The sequence below is a fragment of the Penicillium crustosum genome (assembly GCF_028827405.1).
Source record: "Penicillium crustosum strain IBT 35664 chromosome Unknown utg000001l_segment0_segment0, whole genome shotgun sequence".
NCBI lineage: Eukaryota > Fungi > Ascomycota > Eurotiomycetes > Eurotiales > Aspergillaceae > Penicillium > Penicillium crustosum.
Window position 1 is genome coordinate 3,179,651 of NW_026623122.1, and position 16,992 is coordinate 3,196,642.

Here is a 16,992-nt window from a genome sequence, read left to right on the forward strand (position 1 = left end):
CATAATTTCAGGATGCCTTAGGGGCCCCGCGGAATCCGTGGATTTCTGACTCATCAAATATTACACCCGAGGTTATTTTTTGTATACAAAGTAGTTTAGTTACTTTTTCCCAAGTGGATCAAACTACGGAGTATAGTACTCTACATATTGGTCGAAATATTGGGAGATTAACTTTCGAGAGGGGTATGAGAGGTGGCTAAACCGATGCTATCAATCAAAATGCACCATTCAAGACAGAATGCAGCCACAAGTTATCACATCACTTACCCCGCTGATGTCTCAAGGGGAATAGCTTCATGTACATTCCTTGGCATGATGTGGCTCAGCAAGCAGTGAGATCATCGGGTATTGGCCGAGATAAATGCCGCAACAAGGATAAGTAGAGAGATACATACCCATGCAACCCAGCCCTGGAGATATAAAGAGTCACCCCACATAATCCCAGTGCGTTGAATAGACGCGGCTACACCAACAACCATGTCCTACACCTTTTACTCCAACGCCAGACTATCACATTCATACACCTCCAAGCCCCGCAAAACCCTCCGATCACCAGACCGCGAAATCGCCTTCCGCAACCAGTACATAGCGCGCGCAAAGACAACCCTCGTGCTCAGACCATTCGGTAGTCCCCACTCCGCTGTCGCATACAAGATCACCGCAGAGGATGGAACACCTCAGTTTACGGTGACCGGTCGCAAATACAGCGATCGCTCGTGTCGGGAGTTCCGTGATGATTCCGGGCTGCCGCTGTTCGAGCTACATCGGAAATGGTCGTGGACGAATAGTTGGTCGGTTAGCTTGCCTGGGTGTGATACTGCGACGATAGCTACTGGTGCTCCACGATGGACGCTGGGGAATACTTCGTTTGGGAACTTTGATCTTTCGTTTGAGAATGCGGCTGCTTTTGAGGGGAAGCGTGGCGATGAGAAAATGCTTACTTTGAATATTGAACGACATGGGAATGCGCTGGCGCTTTTTGATATTGTTGATGGGGATAGGAAGGTTGCTGAAGTCCGGGAGAGTATTCACCATAATGAGAAATTGGCTTTGATGAGAGGTTCTAGGCAGGGGTATCGGCCTGCTATGGATGTCATTGTAATGCCCGGCGTGGATATTTCGTTGGTGAGTATTCGAGTCGAGAGTGTTTGATGTGTATTGATTGACTGACATTTGTATAGGTTGCGACTATTGCTGTTATTGTATCCGACTGGGTTTTTGGTTCGAGTTGATTAACTTCCTTGTTCTTCACCTCTTCTTTTTTTTTTTTTTTAGCATAACTCAAAGCAAATCAAGCAACTCAAGCAAATGCCAAGGTGTTTCCGGTTCTTGTCTCAGGCTTGGCGGGTATCTGAGAACATCATCACCTCTATCAACTTCATTTTAACCCTTTGGGACACATTCCATTGCTTTGTGCACACCCATACGTGCTAAATGCTATAAAAGTGTGAATCCTCCTTCATGAACCTAGCCCTGTGGGGGGGGAGGGGGTTATAATAGGCTCATGACCAAGCCTTCAAGACAAAGAATTCAGTTGTTTTCACTTGAATAGGTCACCTGTTAAGCTGAGTGCGTAGAGATAGTTCCGAGGTCTGAGGTCTTTTGTTCTCCGCCATTCTTCTTTGTTCATAGCTTGGCATATATGAGTTTTTCCCTCTTTGGATCCATGGTGCATTGGGTCTTCATTATCAATGCGTTAGGCCCTGTTCAGCTTGTGCCTCGAACAGTCGATAATAATTCCGATATCCCCGACCGAGTGTTAATGTCTTACTCGAGTTGGTCGGCTGAAAAGGTCCCAGGGCCTAGCCACACCCGGGGCCGGGACAAAAGTCTGTACAACGCAACACTCTCTGCAGAAATATGACAACTGATTCTGACAAGGACAAAAGAACCCCCCAACACAAACAGGCCAGCACATCAGGTAGGAGGAAATTGCCCTTGGCTCTTATTCCTTTCCCCTGTGGACCACATTCGCTCGAGGACTACTCATACTTTGCCTGAGTATCGGAACTCTTAATTGACACCATGTTCAACATCCTGAATGCCCCAATCATCACGTCTTTGCTGAGTGTTTTGATCGGCTCTTTAGTCCTTTACTACCTTCAAACAAAGCTCTCAGAGAGAGTCATAAACAACTTCCAAGCCAGCAAGACATGGATCCCAGAAAATGAGCTAGTCCTGTTGACCGGCGGCAGTGGTGGCATCGGCAGACAAATAATGGAAGATCTTTCTCGCAAGAAAGTACGCGTTGTGATTCTCGATATCAACCAGCCTACCTTTGAGCTTCCAGAAAACGTCACATTCTATCAAACAGATATAACATCGGCCGAATCTCTTTCCGAAACGGGCGCTGCTATTAGAAAGTCACACGGAGATCCGACTGTTATCGTGAACAACGCTGCTGTTTTCCACCACGGAACCATTCTCGAAAAGCCAGTAGAGAAATTGCGTCAGACATTCGAAGTCAACATCATCTCTCATTTCCTCATAATGAAAGAATTCCTTCCGTTCATGATCCGTATGAACCATGGCCATGTCCTTACAATAGCGAGTATCGCGAGCTTTGTTACTCTAGGCGATATGGTGGACTATGCTTGTTCCAAAGCTAGCGCTCTTGCTTTTCAGGAAGGCCTTCGGCAAGAGTTGAAATATTGGTACAAGGCTCCGAATGTGCGAACGAGGTTAGTAGGGGAAAACCTTGCTTCAAAAGGAACTCATGCTGACAATACCTAGTACCATTCACCCTATGTGGGTTCAGACTAGACTGCGACATCGCCCGTCCATGGGCACCTAGGAGGTGCCCATCGCCCGTCCACGGTGGGCCTTGGGCTATTTGGATTTTCGAGTGCCCGTCCATAACGCCCAAGGCCCACGGGCATGCCCACGGCGGGCATGCCCACGATGCCCACCATTATATAAAGTTGTCTTAAATATATATAAAAATTAGATATATAGTAAATTATAGTATATATATTTATATATATCTTATTAAAAATCCGGAATTATGATTGTAAATATATAAAAAATATAAATTTAGTTGAAATATTTTGAAATCTGTCAATTAAAATCACGTGTTGCGCTAATTTTGCTTACTAAAAAGGCCCACGGGCGCCCACGGTGTCCATGGACAATGGGCCCTAAGGGTAGGGCCCGTCCATGGGCGTATTGATAGTGCCCATCGCCCGCTTACATAAGGCCCGTGGGCACTGCCCACCCGCCCGTCCATGGGCGATGTCGCAGTCTAGTTCAGACTCCCATGATCGATGGCTTCACTAAATATCAAGCTGATTTCCGTCAGCCACTCCTGGATGCAAGGGACGTCTCTCGGGTAGTGGTGGACCACATTATTACTCAGAAAAGTGGTCAGACCATCGTGCCTAGACATTCCTCGGTGATTGGGTCACTCAGAGCCTTTCCACTTTGGCTACAGGAGGCAATGCGATCATACCTGTCGAGGATTGTCCTCCGAGTGGGTATTAAGCGAGCAGCTGATGAAAATCATGGTTCCCGTGTTCCTTAACTTGATATTTCCGCCAAGGAGATGTCGGACATAAGCTTCAAAGCTGTGTTCATTGAAAATGATCAGGGGTGAAAGAAGATGAATTATGTCGTATATTATCTGATTTCTTAGGAGATAATTGGAGAGTCAGATTTAATACAGAGCATTTGTTAGCTTCTTTAATGGATATATAATTCTACTTCGTATAGGAAATTCAAACCCGAAAATCGGGACGCTGTCTGAACAATTCCAAAAGAGGCAAAAACAACCTTCTCCCTTCAAACCCATCACCGGCCTTCATCTCCTCCTCTCCGTACACCCGCAACTCATCCCACGAAATCCATTCCCACCCATCGCACTTCTCCGGTTCAATTACCTATCAACAAGTAAGCTATGTATCCCGTTTCCGTTCCTGCAGGGTAGACAGCCACGGTATGGCATATGCAATGAAAAATGCCACGGGAAAAAAAAAGCAAATATCAATCATACCTGAGGATCCACACCCTCCTCGCAGACGCCACCGATGAAAATGGTAATGTAGTGCTTATTCTCTGCTTTCATAATTGAATTCGTGGCAGTCAAGAATCGCATATCCTCGATCTTTAGACCTGTTTCTTCGAGGGTCTCACGGGCCGCACAGGTCTCAAAGGATTCCCCGAACTCGAGGTGTCCACCTGGTAATCCCCATGTGCCTTTGATTACAACCCGTAAGCTTTGCTCATAATCCCTTATAATTGTTTGTTTGTTGCATATGTGGGGGTGTTGGGATATTGGACGTACCCGCGCCAATGCTTCCCTTTCGCTTGCCGATGATGAATTTGCCTGCAGCATTGAAAACGAAGACGCCGACTCCGACTTTGGGATCCATTTTTTATCTTGTACAAAGTACTCCGTAGGGGTGTTTTGGGGAGAAGGAAGTTGTACGAAGTGTGACTCTTATCGGGAAGTGGGGGGGATTTTCTCTTGGCTCTTCCGGGCTTCCAGGGGTAATATCTTGTGCTCTACGGAGTTCTCCGTACGGAGTACTGTACTGAGTAGAGTACTGGAGAGTATAATTATATATTTCAAGATGTGTCATACACAGGCATATTCAGCCGCTTATGCTGATGTCTTTGACGTCTCTTTTGATGGTCTCTTTTTTGAGTTTCATAGATTTGCCGAAGAAAAAGGTTAAAAAAGGCGTAATTTGTGAAATCAACTGTTTAATATATACCCTTTGACTTTTATGGCTGCATATATCGTAAATGCCTCAGGGGTACAGCGCCTATCTCAAGTGCTAAAGACTAACATTAGTCACATCCTGAAACGCACCCAATTTGCTATACATACAACATGCTTGTTCCCTGCGCTTAAATATGCAGTAACTCAAGGGGCCATAAGAAAATTACATACTTAAATCAGCAATGATCTTCAATCCATGCTTGTTCCTGCATAACCAATATCGAACTATACGAATCCCATCACACGAAAACAAAAGATATAACCTATCACAGCCTCTTAATGGCTTGACATCTCAGAGCTGAGGCTGATCTTTAATGATCTTCATCTAGTTCCCGCTTCCATCATATAGCGATGTGATCTATACAAACCCGGTTGCCTCCTTACTCTCCCTCTCTCTCTCCCCTATTCATATTTATATCCTATCCCATACACCCCCAGCATGAATTCTCCATCAACCGAACTCCAAACCCTCACTTCACATCATCCTTTCCATAATTCAAACCTCACGAAGCATCACTCCATACAAACCAACCAAAATGCACTTCAGCATCCTCCTCACCCTGTCCACCTTGACAGCTCTGAGCAGCAACGCCGCAGCTCATCCCCCCTTTGGCCACTCCGATAGCCCCATTGCAGCAAGCAGTCAAGGGATTCCATCCATTCAAATCCCAAGCCCATCTATTCAAATCCCAGGCCCATCCATTCAAATCCCAGGCCCATCCAGTCAGATCCCAGGCCCATCCAGCACGCCCATCCCCACCCTAGTGAGGAGACAAGCCACACCGACTGGATTCCCCTCACCGACACCTGTCTCGCCCACCCCAGTACTACACATTACTCCATCCAAGACACCCACCACACCCAGCGGGTTGCCGCACGCTACCGTCTCGCCGCTTTGAGATACTCGGCTAGTCTACCCCGGTGTCGGACGCCAGCGCTAGCTCTGGTGGATCGGTGGATGCTTTCCACTAGGTAGCGTGTTGAGTGGGGCTTTCGATGCATCCTCAATTTAGGGTTGGGATTCCCTTCGACTGGTATGAGGAGCTGAGAATATTGTTGTGTATGGATTGTCAGTTGAGCCAACTGGGGGCATCGGTTTTGTGTTAATATTTTGAATGAAGAGTGAAGGAGGAAAAGAGGTTAATGGTGTAATTATATTCTGTTTGTGAATTTTTCGGTTGTGCTATGTCATTGTCGAATAGATAAGTGTTAATTTCAATGTTTCATATTTGGTATATGGTCGTATCACCCTCATTTCACCCTCATTTCACCGTTAGCTAGGCTAGCAAGGCTATGTGATATTCGAATCCCACCGCTCAGATCAAGCACAACACGAGTTACAGGCACCTTCACAAACTCAGATAAGAGCAAGTCATCAATAATATAAAGTCTCAAGCTACGTAGGAAATCCGAACTTTTCGTAATCTATCCGCATTGTATGCATTGGAAAATTCCAATCGCTGATTGATTTCACAAGCTGATCCCCGCCTCGAAATATAGCCAGGATTCGATATTCATCACGCACACCACCGTGAATGAAGTATTCATTCTCATAATGTCGAGGCTTTCGTCGACAAACAAGCCGGTCGTCTTGTATCGCAAATGCAAAACGACTCGCTTCGCCTCGTAGACGTTGTTCATGTCTTTACTCCAGAGAGCAACCACTTTAATTTCGGTATGACCCTCTCTCTCTAACCATCCCCGCCATCCCATTGCTCTTGCCCAGGTGCTGAAGAAACTGGTGAATGGCGTTGGGGGCTTTTCCCATGTGAGGTGACTATCGAACTGCTGAAGCGTTGGCAAACCAAACCCCGAGTTTTCAACCTCCCTGCGGCCTTCTTTGCGACAGCTCTCGCATCCCTTACCATCGCAAGATGCGCGAAATAAAATCTAAGAGACTTCATGATTCCTTAGGGGAGGAAATGGGGTGCTGGCCATATAGATATTTGGGAACATCAGTTGACCCAAACGAGGTGAATGGATGGAAAGATGGGGTAATAGATCACTCGACACGGACCGGGATCTGCGATAGGTAAAGGGCGTGTTCAGTTTTAAAGACAAGAAGTGAATGAGTCACTTGAGTTCTTGGGTACAGAGAGCGGCGGTGTACATCCCTGTCACCTCGATTAGCAACCCGGTGCTCGAGCTACGAAGTAACCAAGGCATAGAGCGCCGACATTCCGGACACTGGTGACAGCTCACACTTCGATGCGTGCGTCGGGCGGCTGTGTTTAATCATGCCTGAGGCATCGACTAACAATTATGTTGTAGACAAGTGAATATCAGGCTAGAAATGAAGAGAATAGGATGGATAGTACATCCATGATACGCAAATTGAATGGTAATGGTCTACCCTTATTACTATTTTTTGGCGCGGAAAGTGTGATTGGTTGCCCAGATATGAATATCTGCTGATCATAATATACATAATGGAGCCATGGGGGTACAAATAAAACACTCGTCACTGCCCCGATTTCGATCTAAAGTTTGATAAAAAGACGCAAGTTACAATCAAGTAAAGAGTCTCTGAAGTTCTAAAGGTGTTTACCAGTAATAATGGGGGATTGAAGACGAATAATTAAGTACATAAATGAGGGCCCTTATAAAACCAAGTCCTTCCTATCCATAGATGGGATACGTTACGAGTCTGCCTTGGGGACCAGAAGGTTCCCGGGCATGACATACTCTTGTCCGTTGTTTCTTGATTGGAGTAGACCAGGAACTTGTCCTCAAGACATTCCTCGTCTTGAGATAGTTGGTTCATGCGTAGCATTGTCGTTAAGTAGTTTTTTTTCCGGCCCCACCTAGATTCATGTAGGTTTGTTGGCACCTCGATCGGTTGGCTCTGGCCATTGGTCAGTTGCGGGGACGTAACTGCCTGGTGACTAGTATTTCCGTAACAGTACGGCCAAGTTATCGCGGGCTTCAAGGTTCGCTCCGAGCTTGTGGAGGGCTCTGATAGAGTCATCTTTACCACAGAATGCCGCATTGTGAAGCGGGGTCGCACCGGAGTGATCTTGGGCTTCGAGATTTGCTCCGAGCTTGTGGAGGGCTCTCATAGAGTCATCTTTACCACAGAATGCCGCTTTGTGAAGCGGGGTCGCACCGGAGTGATCTCGAGCTTCGAGGTTTGCTCCAAGCTTGTGGAGGGCTCTGATAGAGTCATCAATACCATAGAATGCCGCCTCGTGGAGCGGGGTTGCACCGGAGTGATCTTGGGCTTCGAGGTTTGCTCCGAGCTTGTGGAGGGCTCTGATAGAGTCATCAATACCATAGAATGCCGCATTGTGAAGCGGGGTCTTGCCAGATTTGTCTTTTGCTTCAATGTTTGCTCCGCAGTTGTGGAGGATTATTATATATTTATCGTCATTGAGCATTACTGCGCGTTCGAGTAGATCATAGCTGCTTAGAGTTGACAATTTCCCGCTCAGTAACTTTGCAGTCTCTTCATGTCCATTGAAAACTGCTAAGGAGAAAGCAGTCTCTTTCATTTGGTCTTTGAGATTGAGGTCGGCGTTGCTATTGAGAATGGCAGCCACTGTATTGTAGAATCCGTTCGCTGAGGCAATATGTAGTGCAGTCTGTCCTCGACCATCGCTTGTTGTATTAGAGGCAATAATTGGTGAAGTCTGTCCTTGGGCATCGTTTGTTGTATTGGGGTCCCATCCCATCCGTAACAGTTCGGTAACGATCTCAGTATGACCCCCTTTCGCTGCTAGATGTAGGGCAGTCAGTCCATCATCTCGCTTCAAGTCAAGGGTGGACCCTTTCAGCAGTATAGAGACCAGCTCTTTGTTGTCACGTTCGACTGCGAGATGAAGAGGTTCCTCGCCAGATTTGTTAGTCCTTTTTTGGACATCCAACATTCTGGCAAGTAGTTTGGTCACTTTCCTTTTGCCGATCCAAACAGCATGGTGTAATGCAGAGTGCCCAGTCCGCTCGTCAGTGTTGTTCCAATGTTTTTCAGGTAGCTCTCTCAGAAGAGTTTCTACCTTTTTCTCATCATCGATACCGATAGCTTTCATCAGCTCAATCCGTATTTTTGAATGGTCCCGTGAATTGAAATGGAGTTCAACTTGTCGTTTCTTAGGCTGCGTGTCTTGGAAACCACCGTGATGCTTCAAGTCCACAATAATACACCGGGCACTCTGATCCCTGTCGGTGCTTTCATGGCTGTTGTTGAAAACGCTCTCGTCGAATCCAATATGAACATTGTTAAATGGGATGATTTGACCACGCTTCTTGATCTCTGCTTTTTTCAAAGGTGGGTGAAAGTAAGCCGGGCCAACATAATCACAGTAACAATCAATTGAGCCTTGCTCGCGTACGATCAAAGGCCTGGCAACAATAGCCCTGTCTATGGTCTCTCCAAGCGCTAGTTCAGGCTCAATAAGTAAGAAATGTCGATCTTTCTCCTTTCGAGCAAGGTGAACCTTTGCATCTATCAGCTGATGGGCACGACCAGAGCTAAATTTTTCGTCTTCAATAAGGTCGAGAGACATGATGTCCCACCTGCCAAACAAAGTCCCATTCCTTTCAATTTCAAGAGTGCCATTTTGGGATGTGACAGGCAGTTCGTAGATAATTGTAGGACACCAATTGTATCCTTTCGCCATAGTCGCTGAATTGTGAAACAAATGCGCATGGGATATTCCTTCGGTATTCTGCAGGATCTCTTGATAAATCCTTTGATGAGTGAAATCTTCGGGCAACTCAATTCCCATCATAAGGGCTGAAATGATCGCCATATCCCGCGGCCAGGAGGTGTGGCGTGAACCGAGGATGGCCAACAGATCATTCAATTGGCTAACTCTCTCCCCTCCCCGGAGCTTTCTGAGCATTTTTTTTGCGATACTGTGCTCATTGCTTGCTACGTTCAATATATCGTCATCTAGATCTTTTGTTATTAGACCAGAGGCTGAGGGACCTTTAAATATGACTTTGACATTCTGAGACATCTTCAATTCCAGTGCTGTCCAGCCTCGGCTGAACCATGGAGACATCATGATGTCAAAGCATGCTGAGTCTGCATCGCGCCATTCGCAGTCCCTGAGAAAGCAATCGTGTACTAGTGTGACCGCTGCGGTCTGGTAGTTTTCCTGCATGCCCTTCAAAGCTTTTTCGCGAAGTTCTTTCGATGTTGGAATGCAGATAGTGTCCCACCATATACCCTTGGAGCCAAATTTCTCGGCAAATCCTCTAAAAAGGTCTATCAGGCATTTGTTCACATGGCCTGGGGCTTGATTTCCGGCCCCGGTACCGTCGGACCATACATGTGAGATTGCAATATAGCGCTCATCAGTTTTAAGGGTCTCGGTTCCCTCAAAGTTCCACGCCGTGGGTTGCTCTTTTCGGATAGCGTCTGCCACAAGCTCAGTGGGGAATCGTTGGGCCTTGCACTTAGCTGGATCAGGACATTCGTGACGCTGCTCCACAAGAGTAAAATTCACGCGAGATTGCTCACAGAAGTCGAATGTACAGAGCTCATGGTTTTCAGTTTTTATGGTGCGTGATGGAGTTTTCCCCGGGGGAATCAACTTTGGAAATTCTGAGGGGCCTCCTCGTAAGCTCTTAGCTATCGCCCAGACGCGGTTGCGACATAAGCCGAAGTTTTCTGTGGCTGTTTCCACTGATTCCAATATTGATTTTACATCTTTTAATGACAACGACATGGCTCACGATGGTGTATAGTAGCAGAGGTTGAGGAATACTGCTGTTATGGGTGAATTTGGAGAATCAGACATGGTGTCTTTTTTCTTAGTCTACATGGCTGGGCGGCTATGGCGCACATGGATATCTCATGAATCATGGCCCCCGATCAATTGCACTTAGGTGTTTCACCCAGGTGCGTGCATGTTAGTGCTAGGATGGACCAATCGACCGAGAGTGGAGTCTGAGGTGTAGCAGCCATAATTCATCCCGGGCCTTGGGCTGAGCTGAACTAACCGGAACAGATCCCGGGGCCTCGTCGGGCGTCAAACAACTCACCAGTGTCCTCCATTCAAAGAGAAAATCGAGCCCTGAGGGCTGGCTTTGGATCGAAATCCGTATTGGTGTCATGGTGGCTAGTTTTGGCTGAATCCATACAATCCATACTGGATATTACGGAGTGATATGCAATGCAATGATGTTTCCTGCTTGGTGGTGGGCCGCCTTTGTGTCTCTCCAATCAACCTACGGAGTACTCCGTACTCGAGCCAGGGCTGGGGCCATGACTTGGTATCATAGCGCGTATCGCTGCGGCTGAGTCCTGGAGGGGTACCTCATGCACAGCTGCCCATGTGATTCTTTTCTCAGCTCGTCGGCTTAACGTTGCCATACACCCAAAGCTCTACACTGAACGATTGCAGAAAGAAGTTTACAATCCGGACACGAGATCAGCTTTGCCATCTACAGCGTCATTTTCATATCCGGAACAGTGTTCGAAATTGCTCGGGCTGCCATGGATGCCGTGTTGGCTAGTCATCCGTAGTCAGAACCTTGGAAGAACTCGCTGGAATCCTCCCATTTTCTGCACTGATCGACTTTCTGGACATCTCCCGCACTCTGCACACCTTTCAACTTACTGGAAACCAACCACTTTGGTGTTGGTCTATAATACCATCCGCAAGCCGTTTGCTACTTTCTAAGAAGGCGGGAGACAACTGTAACCTCGACCGGTTTGGTGCCCGTCTTAATCCTATCTGCCTCGACGTTCGTTATGGATATTCGTATCATATGATGAGCCTGGAGATTTTGCGTCTGAAATCGGAATCTATTGAAGTCACTAGAATCCCAAACGACCACTTTAATATAGGGCTGAAAGAGGCACGAATCCAAAACTTGGGAGTGATTCACGTATCTCGAGCAATTCAATCTTCCTAGTCAGACGCAGGTGTTGCGATGAATCGCTATCAAATTCACCTTAACTCTGGGAGATCTCAACTGAACACAGTTTTAGCTCTGAACCCAGGCACGTTCAAAGTCGATGAAGTAACAGAGCAAGACACGACTTTATTCTTTGACAACGCTTTGAAATGGATCGATCCGATTCTCAAAGAAGGCCCAGAGCGAACAAAATGGGAGGAGATAACGCGTCTGGTCATGATTGAAGCCAGACCACCTCCTGACGATACCAATAGTCAGTCTTCTGATACTCTCGGCGTGCCTTGCCCAACGCTTGAGTAATAATGGAGGATACGTCCAAGGTGAAGCGGCGGGATGAGGAAGGAATGCGCATTTAATTCTGATGTATTCCATTCTCGTGGAATACAGAGGCGAATCAGCATGCTAAAGTATCTCAGTAATCCACCTGGGTATTTTATAGACTAGTGCTAGCTTGGGATAGCTTGGGAGCTTGTTGGGTAGCGCTTACATGACACCTGTCGACCGATAACAGTTGAATGTTTTCTTTTTCAATATTTCATATTCGAAGAAACGTGCAGTCATTAAAGAATAATGTCAAAAATCCACCCTTGCCCAAAACCAACCCACGAAATAACAAAAAGGCCGCCCGAAAACAAATCATAAAGGTCAAAAATACTGTACAAGCCAGAGGAATCACGCCAATCACACTCATAGCATCCATCGTCCTATGCTCAATAACAAAAAGAAAGAAAGAAAGAAATTGCAATGCATCAATAACACGAACCGCCATTCGAGACGAGGTCGAGATAGTCTTATACCAAATGAGACTGGGAGGGTCTTCGTGGGCTATGCAAAGCGCAGTCGCCCGAATTTTGACTGATATTGCTTCCCCGATACCAGCCCTGATCAATCAACCGTGTTTCCAGGTCTCGCCAGTAGCCAGCTTTCCCGCCAGCGCCTGTCTTCAGATCGAGGTCACCAAGACGAATTTCAACAGGTGACTTTTCGTCATGTGGGATCTGCAGGGAGGTTAATTTCGATTGATTTTGCCTAAAACAACCCCCGATTTTGTAGCATGAAACTCACCTTGATAAACATCGTACAGTCCCGCAGCGTCATCGCCAGCGACATCTCCCGAGATTGCGCAGACGGACCCTGCAACCCGACCTCCCTCTCAGTCTTCTGCAACGACTGCAGTCTCTGTAGTGTCGGGTTCCGATACAAAATCCGAGCCAGTCGCGATCGGTCCTTGCACCCCTTGATCAGCCCCGTCGCCCGCAGCACATTGTCATACTGCTCCGACATCAGATCCAGCGGACAGAACGACCGCTGCTCTTTCAGGCCTTGGAGTTGGGATTCTCTGTTTTTCATCTCCCTCAGCGCACATGTCCGACACCGATGTGCTGTCGCGGGCGCTGATGGCGACTGGTTGAGCCATTTCGGTTTCAGCTCGGCTAGGATGGCGCCTGGGTCTCCGGCCGTCGTCATGTCGGTGATGAGCAAGCCGAACGGCTCGTGTAGACAGAGATAGCTGCCATGGCGTTTCTTGGGACGCGCGCCATTTAGTTCGGCGATGCGGAGTTGCTCGTTGCAGCTGGTGAGGAGTCCCTCTGGGAGTCTGATGAGGGTTTGGTCGACTAGTTCTTCCGGGTTGAATAACGGTCGGATGATGGTGTCGAAGTTACGGGCAATCTCCGTGTAGGAGATGTCGGCCGCGGTTTCTTTGCGGAGTCGGAGTAATTTTCCCTTCAGTTGGGTTGGTAGGTGGCAATGATCCGGGTCGTGTGCAGGTGGAGATAATGGCCTCTTAGGGTCTTTTTTGGCGAGTGGAATCCGGACAAATCGATAAATCACATTTGCTCCTCCCTCGGCGAGGTAGACGAGCTGAACCCCCGAGGGGAGTTCAAGTAGATTGGGTTTGGTCATCCGTTAGAGGGATGAGCGTTGGGCCGGAAATCCAAATTATCTGTGTGATCATGACGTGGCTGAACAATTTAGGTTTCCCCGCCACTGATGGGAATGTATTGAATGGAATCCGAGGGTAAAAGGTTGAGAATGTAGGAAACAATATCGCCAGTGAACTATGCATATACCAGAGAGTGATGAGAGGCTCAAGATCCAAAGGGGCTAAACCGAGTTTAGCCGGATCACACTTCCAAGGTCGGGATATCCAATCAGTCTCAAAGCCCAAGATTCAAAGTAATAAGAGCACACAAAGCTCCTAACGGATGAACCGAAAGGAGAAGACTTCGAGAAAAGACGGAGAATCCGGACAAAGAAGCCCGACATTCACTTTAAAAACTGGGCAAGGGTTCAGTTGTGGGGACTTTAGTAGGAACCAGTGGCGTACCCCCGGGGTCGATCATACTAAAGGAGTTAAAATAGTTTGGGAAATCATAGAATAGAAGACCTCTACCCAGTTATATATATTTGGAATCTCCCTAGGATTAGATGAGAAAAAAAAAGGGCCCAAACCACATGGGGCGGTCAGCAAATGCTCTTAAACTGTAGAGATGCAGGAGACTGTGCAGATGTGAGATGAATCTTGGAGGCTCGAGAGTCCATGTAATTGTTAATCTGTCTTGCAGTAAAGTGCAGTAAAGTGCAATAAATGTAGTAATATGAGTCAATATGTCGTAAATGTCGATGTTCAGCCCTGCGGATATGGCGTGTCACACTGACCACATCCTCATCTCATCTCCCCACTAAACATTCGTTAAACATTCGATATACTAATTTCTCTCTGATCTCCTCTCCCCATCTCCCAATCTAACACGAATATTCTCATTTACCCCGCCATTTCACCATCCCAATCTGCAACATGGCCAATATCGCAACCCCCGCCCACTGCGTCGCCGATTTCTGCCTGGTCCCGGTAAGCAAGCCGTAGACAAGTCACATTCTTCCTAGCTCCACACTAACAGCATAACCCCAGATCGGCACCTCTTCACCCTCAGTCTCAGACCAAGTTGCTGACATTCAGCGGCTGGTTGAAACATGCGGCTTGAAGTATGTCATGCATTCCGCAGGCACAACCCTCGGTACGTACGGAGCACCTGTCTCAAGACTACAATACTATATTATACTACACACTACGTAGTATTATAGTATCAGATAGTATCATATGATATTACCTCGGCCATCTCCGCAGTCCTCCGCAGTTCCGGTTCCGGTTCCTATCTATGTGGAACTCGTGCCTCTCATCTCCACCAACTGTGGGCTGTATCTGTCCATGCAGCTGAAACTGAAATCACAGGAAACAGATAGGGGGAGAGAGCTGGGAGCCGGGAGCTGATTGGCCTGTGTGTGGCACTATTTCTACATTTACTGACTATTTTGTTGTTTTGTAGAAGGATCTTGGGACCGGGTTCATCAGGTTATCGGACAGGCGCATACGATTCTTCATGAGAAGGGGATTGTTCGAATTCATACTGATATCCGGGTTGGAACGAGGTGAGTTTGCTTTTTTTTAATATTTTTTATTCTATGCTCCTTGCTCATCTTATCTTGCGTAATCCATTTCTCATTGCTAACTGTCTATATTAGGACTGATAAAGTGCAGTCCTTCGAGGATAAGGTCACTAAAGTGCAGCAGATATTGGGAAAGAAGTAGAGTAGAGTAGAAGAGGAGTTCAACTTCAAAAAGTCGAAAACACAGACAATTGACTTTGAATCATTCCATTCGTAGAAAACTAGATGACTAGATCTTCTGGGGAAATCCAGCCCATCCCAAATCTAATCCAAAACGCCTTGCCCTTGAATGCAAATACCCTATATCCCTGCACTATGCACCATCCAGCCAGGGCACAGCCCCATACCGCAGGATTCAAAAGATATCCAAGAAACAACGTTTAAACGCTCCAAAAATAAAAACAAAACAAAACATGAGATACTGAGACCAATCTACTCAGTTCAGAAAGAAATCCCCCCACCGAGAAGATTTCCCCAGTTCCCACCAGTCCAGATCCAATTCCCCATCGACACCGAGGTCCCCGACTTAGCCGATGCCGCAAGTTCAACCAGAGCCTTGAACACATTACTCGTGGACGAGGCATCGCTAGTCGAAGACGCCGAGGTCGAGACAGACGTACGGCCAACCGCATTGGTAACATTATTCAAGTTATCAACGGTATCAATAGCCGGACCACGGTTGAAGAAATCAACCAGAATGAAAGTCGGCTGTCGTCCATTCCACGCCTTCTTGCAGGTTGTCGCCGCAGTACCTAGGTTGCCTGTTCCACCGGACGCAGCGTTCGTCGTGCTCACGTAGCTGGAGTTCGGGTACTCGACGTCCAGAATTGCGAGGGTGCTCGAGTACAGGAAGTGATTCATCAATGGAAGGAGGTTGGCTGATAGGGCGGATGCACTGTTGTCTTTGTATGTTGACGGTCGGTCCACCTCGCAGGTGAAGTTCGACGGGGAGGTCACGTCGTATGGATTCTCCCAGACGTAGCTCCATTCGGACATCAGGTAGGGGTAGCTGGTGCTGGTGTCTAGGGAGGCCACGAAGACGACGAGGCGCTTGCCGTCGTCGATCATAGTTTGAAGGGTTGGCCAGGTTGTTGGTGCGGTACCTTGGGTTGTAGGCTCGTAGGCGTAGTCGGTGATGTTGGCTGTTGTAAATTCGGTGTTGAGATCGGAGGCCGTAGCATCGTCGGAGTTGACTAGCAGGATTGTGACAACTGTTTTGAGACGGACGGTTAGTTATTGTCTTTCTAGACATTGCGGAACTAACTCACCCTCGTTTGGATTGTCATCCAACCACGTCTTGATATCCGCCAGCCAATCGCTCAGCAACCCCGCATCGAGAAGGTCGCAACTGGAATGGCATAGACGCCATTGTGAGTTGCTCTTGTGGACTTGGGCTGTTACTAGTCGGACACCGGCTGATAGTTGTGTTGGAGTGTCGTAGTACTGGTTGGCAGCTAGCGAGTTGCCAGTATCACTATCGCTCACAAAGGGACTGTCGTGGGCGCCCAGGTGTGTAATTGCTCCATAGGACTTGGAGCAGAGATCAGGAGAGTTGTTGCACGCTGTCGTACGCTTTTGGACCAAAGGGTTCGCAAGGACCACAGGCAACAATGCCAGGAAGTTGAATACTCGCATAGTTATACACAAATGATATATGAGATGTAATAATGTAGTAATGTAATAATATACTCTTTAGAAAGATCAAATATAAATAAGAACAAGAAAAGGGAGAGCGCAAGTTCAAATAAACAAAATGTTTACAAGGCCGCGTTGCCCTCTCAACTATTCTTAGATCCGGTGGATCGACAAGTGCACTGCCATTGGCCTATTTATACCAACCGACCACTTGGATTTGTGACATAGCCCAGTTCTTCTGGGCATACCCCGTAATTGTATTAGCAATATACGAGTTTATACTCTGTAGATGAATTTTTTATTAATCCTTGACGATCAAT

General features: G+C 47.2%; 9 protein-coding genes across 9 annotated transcripts; 5 read left to right on the top strand and 4 right to left on the bottom strand.

Moving 5' to 3' along the window:
- Positions 1 to 477: 477 nt before the first annotated feature.
- N7487_001199 (uncharacterized protein) lies at positions 478 to 1,232 on the top strand (the record flags this gene model as incomplete). The annotated part of the gene is made up of 2 exons (XM_056868947.1): positions 478 to 1,125; positions 1,182 to 1,232. 2 exons carry the CDS (start codon positions 478 to 480, stop codon positions 1,230 to 1,232), a joined length of 699 nt encoding a protein of 232 aa, XP_056733731.1.
- Positions 1,233 to 2,025: 793 nt separating this feature from the next.
- Positions 2,026 to 3,520, top strand: N7487_001200 (uncharacterized protein; the record flags this gene model as incomplete). The annotated part of the gene is made up of 2 exons (XM_056868948.1): positions 2,026 to 2,681; positions 3,316 to 3,520. 2 exons carry the CDS (start codon positions 2,026 to 2,028, stop codon positions 3,518 to 3,520), a joined length of 861 nt encoding a protein of 286 aa, XP_056733732.1.
- Positions 3,521 to 3,713: 193 nt separating this feature from the next.
- On the bottom strand, positions 3,714 to 4,367 carry N7487_001201 (nucleotide triphosphate diphosphatase NUDT15; the record flags this gene model as incomplete). The annotated part of the gene is made up of 3 exons (XM_056868949.1): positions 3,714 to 3,875; positions 3,989 to 4,191; positions 4,280 to 4,367. 3 exons carry the CDS (start codon positions 4,365 to 4,367, stop codon positions 3,714 to 3,716), a joined length of 453 nt encoding a protein of 150 aa, XP_056733733.1.
- An 889-nt stretch (positions 4,368 to 5,256) lies between these two features.
- Positions 5,257 to 5,619, top strand: N7487_001202 (uncharacterized protein; the record flags this gene model as incomplete). Its single annotated transcript, XM_056868950.1, has 1 exon — positions 5,257 to 5,619. The coding sequence occupies one exon, from the start codon at positions 5,257 to 5,259 to the stop codon at positions 5,617 to 5,619; it is 363 nt and encodes a 120-aa protein (XP_056733734.1).
- Positions 5,620 to 7,605: 1,986 nt separating this feature from the next.
- N7487_001203 (ankyrin repeat domain-containing protein) lies at positions 7,606 to 10,392 on the bottom strand (the record flags this gene model as incomplete). The annotated part of the gene is made up of 1 exon (XM_056868951.1): positions 7,606 to 10,392. The coding sequence occupies one exon, from the start codon at positions 10,390 to 10,392 to the stop codon at positions 7,606 to 7,608; it is 2,787 nt and encodes a 928-aa protein (XP_056733735.1).
- Positions 10,393 to 11,440: 1,048 nt separating this feature from the next.
- On the top strand, positions 11,441 to 11,887 carry N7487_001204 (uncharacterized protein; the record flags this gene model as incomplete). Its single annotated transcript, XM_056868952.1, has 2 exons — positions 11,441 to 11,557; positions 11,585 to 11,887. 2 exons carry the CDS (start codon positions 11,441 to 11,443, stop codon positions 11,885 to 11,887), a joined length of 420 nt encoding a protein of 139 aa, XP_056733736.1.
- A 491-nt stretch (positions 11,888 to 12,378) lies between these two features.
- On the bottom strand, positions 12,379 to 13,492 carry N7487_001205 (inositol-pentakisphosphate 2-kinase; the record flags this gene model as incomplete). The annotated part of the gene is made up of 2 exons (XM_056868953.1): positions 12,379 to 12,585; positions 12,653 to 13,492. 2 exons carry the CDS (start codon positions 13,490 to 13,492, stop codon positions 12,379 to 12,381), a joined length of 1,047 nt encoding a protein of 348 aa, XP_056733737.1.
- Positions 13,493 to 14,387: 895 nt separating this feature from the next.
- Positions 14,388 to 15,179, top strand: N7487_001206 (thiamine-binding protein; the record flags this gene model as incomplete). The annotated part of the gene is made up of 4 exons (XM_056868954.1): positions 14,388 to 14,441; positions 14,502 to 14,607; positions 14,917 to 15,019; positions 15,113 to 15,179. The coding sequence occupies 4 exons, from the start codon at positions 14,388 to 14,390 to the stop codon at positions 15,177 to 15,179; spliced, it is 330 nt and encodes a 109-aa protein (XP_056733738.1).
- A 299-nt stretch (positions 15,180 to 15,478) lies between these two features.
- N7487_001207 (uncharacterized protein) lies at positions 15,479 to 16,672 on the bottom strand (the record flags this gene model as incomplete). The annotated part of the gene is made up of 2 exons (XM_056868955.1): positions 15,479 to 16,248; positions 16,306 to 16,672. The coding sequence occupies 2 exons, from the start codon at positions 16,670 to 16,672 to the stop codon at positions 15,479 to 15,481; spliced, it is 1,137 nt and encodes a 378-aa protein (XP_056733739.1).
- Between the last annotated feature and the right edge of the window lie 320 nt (positions 16,673 to 16,992).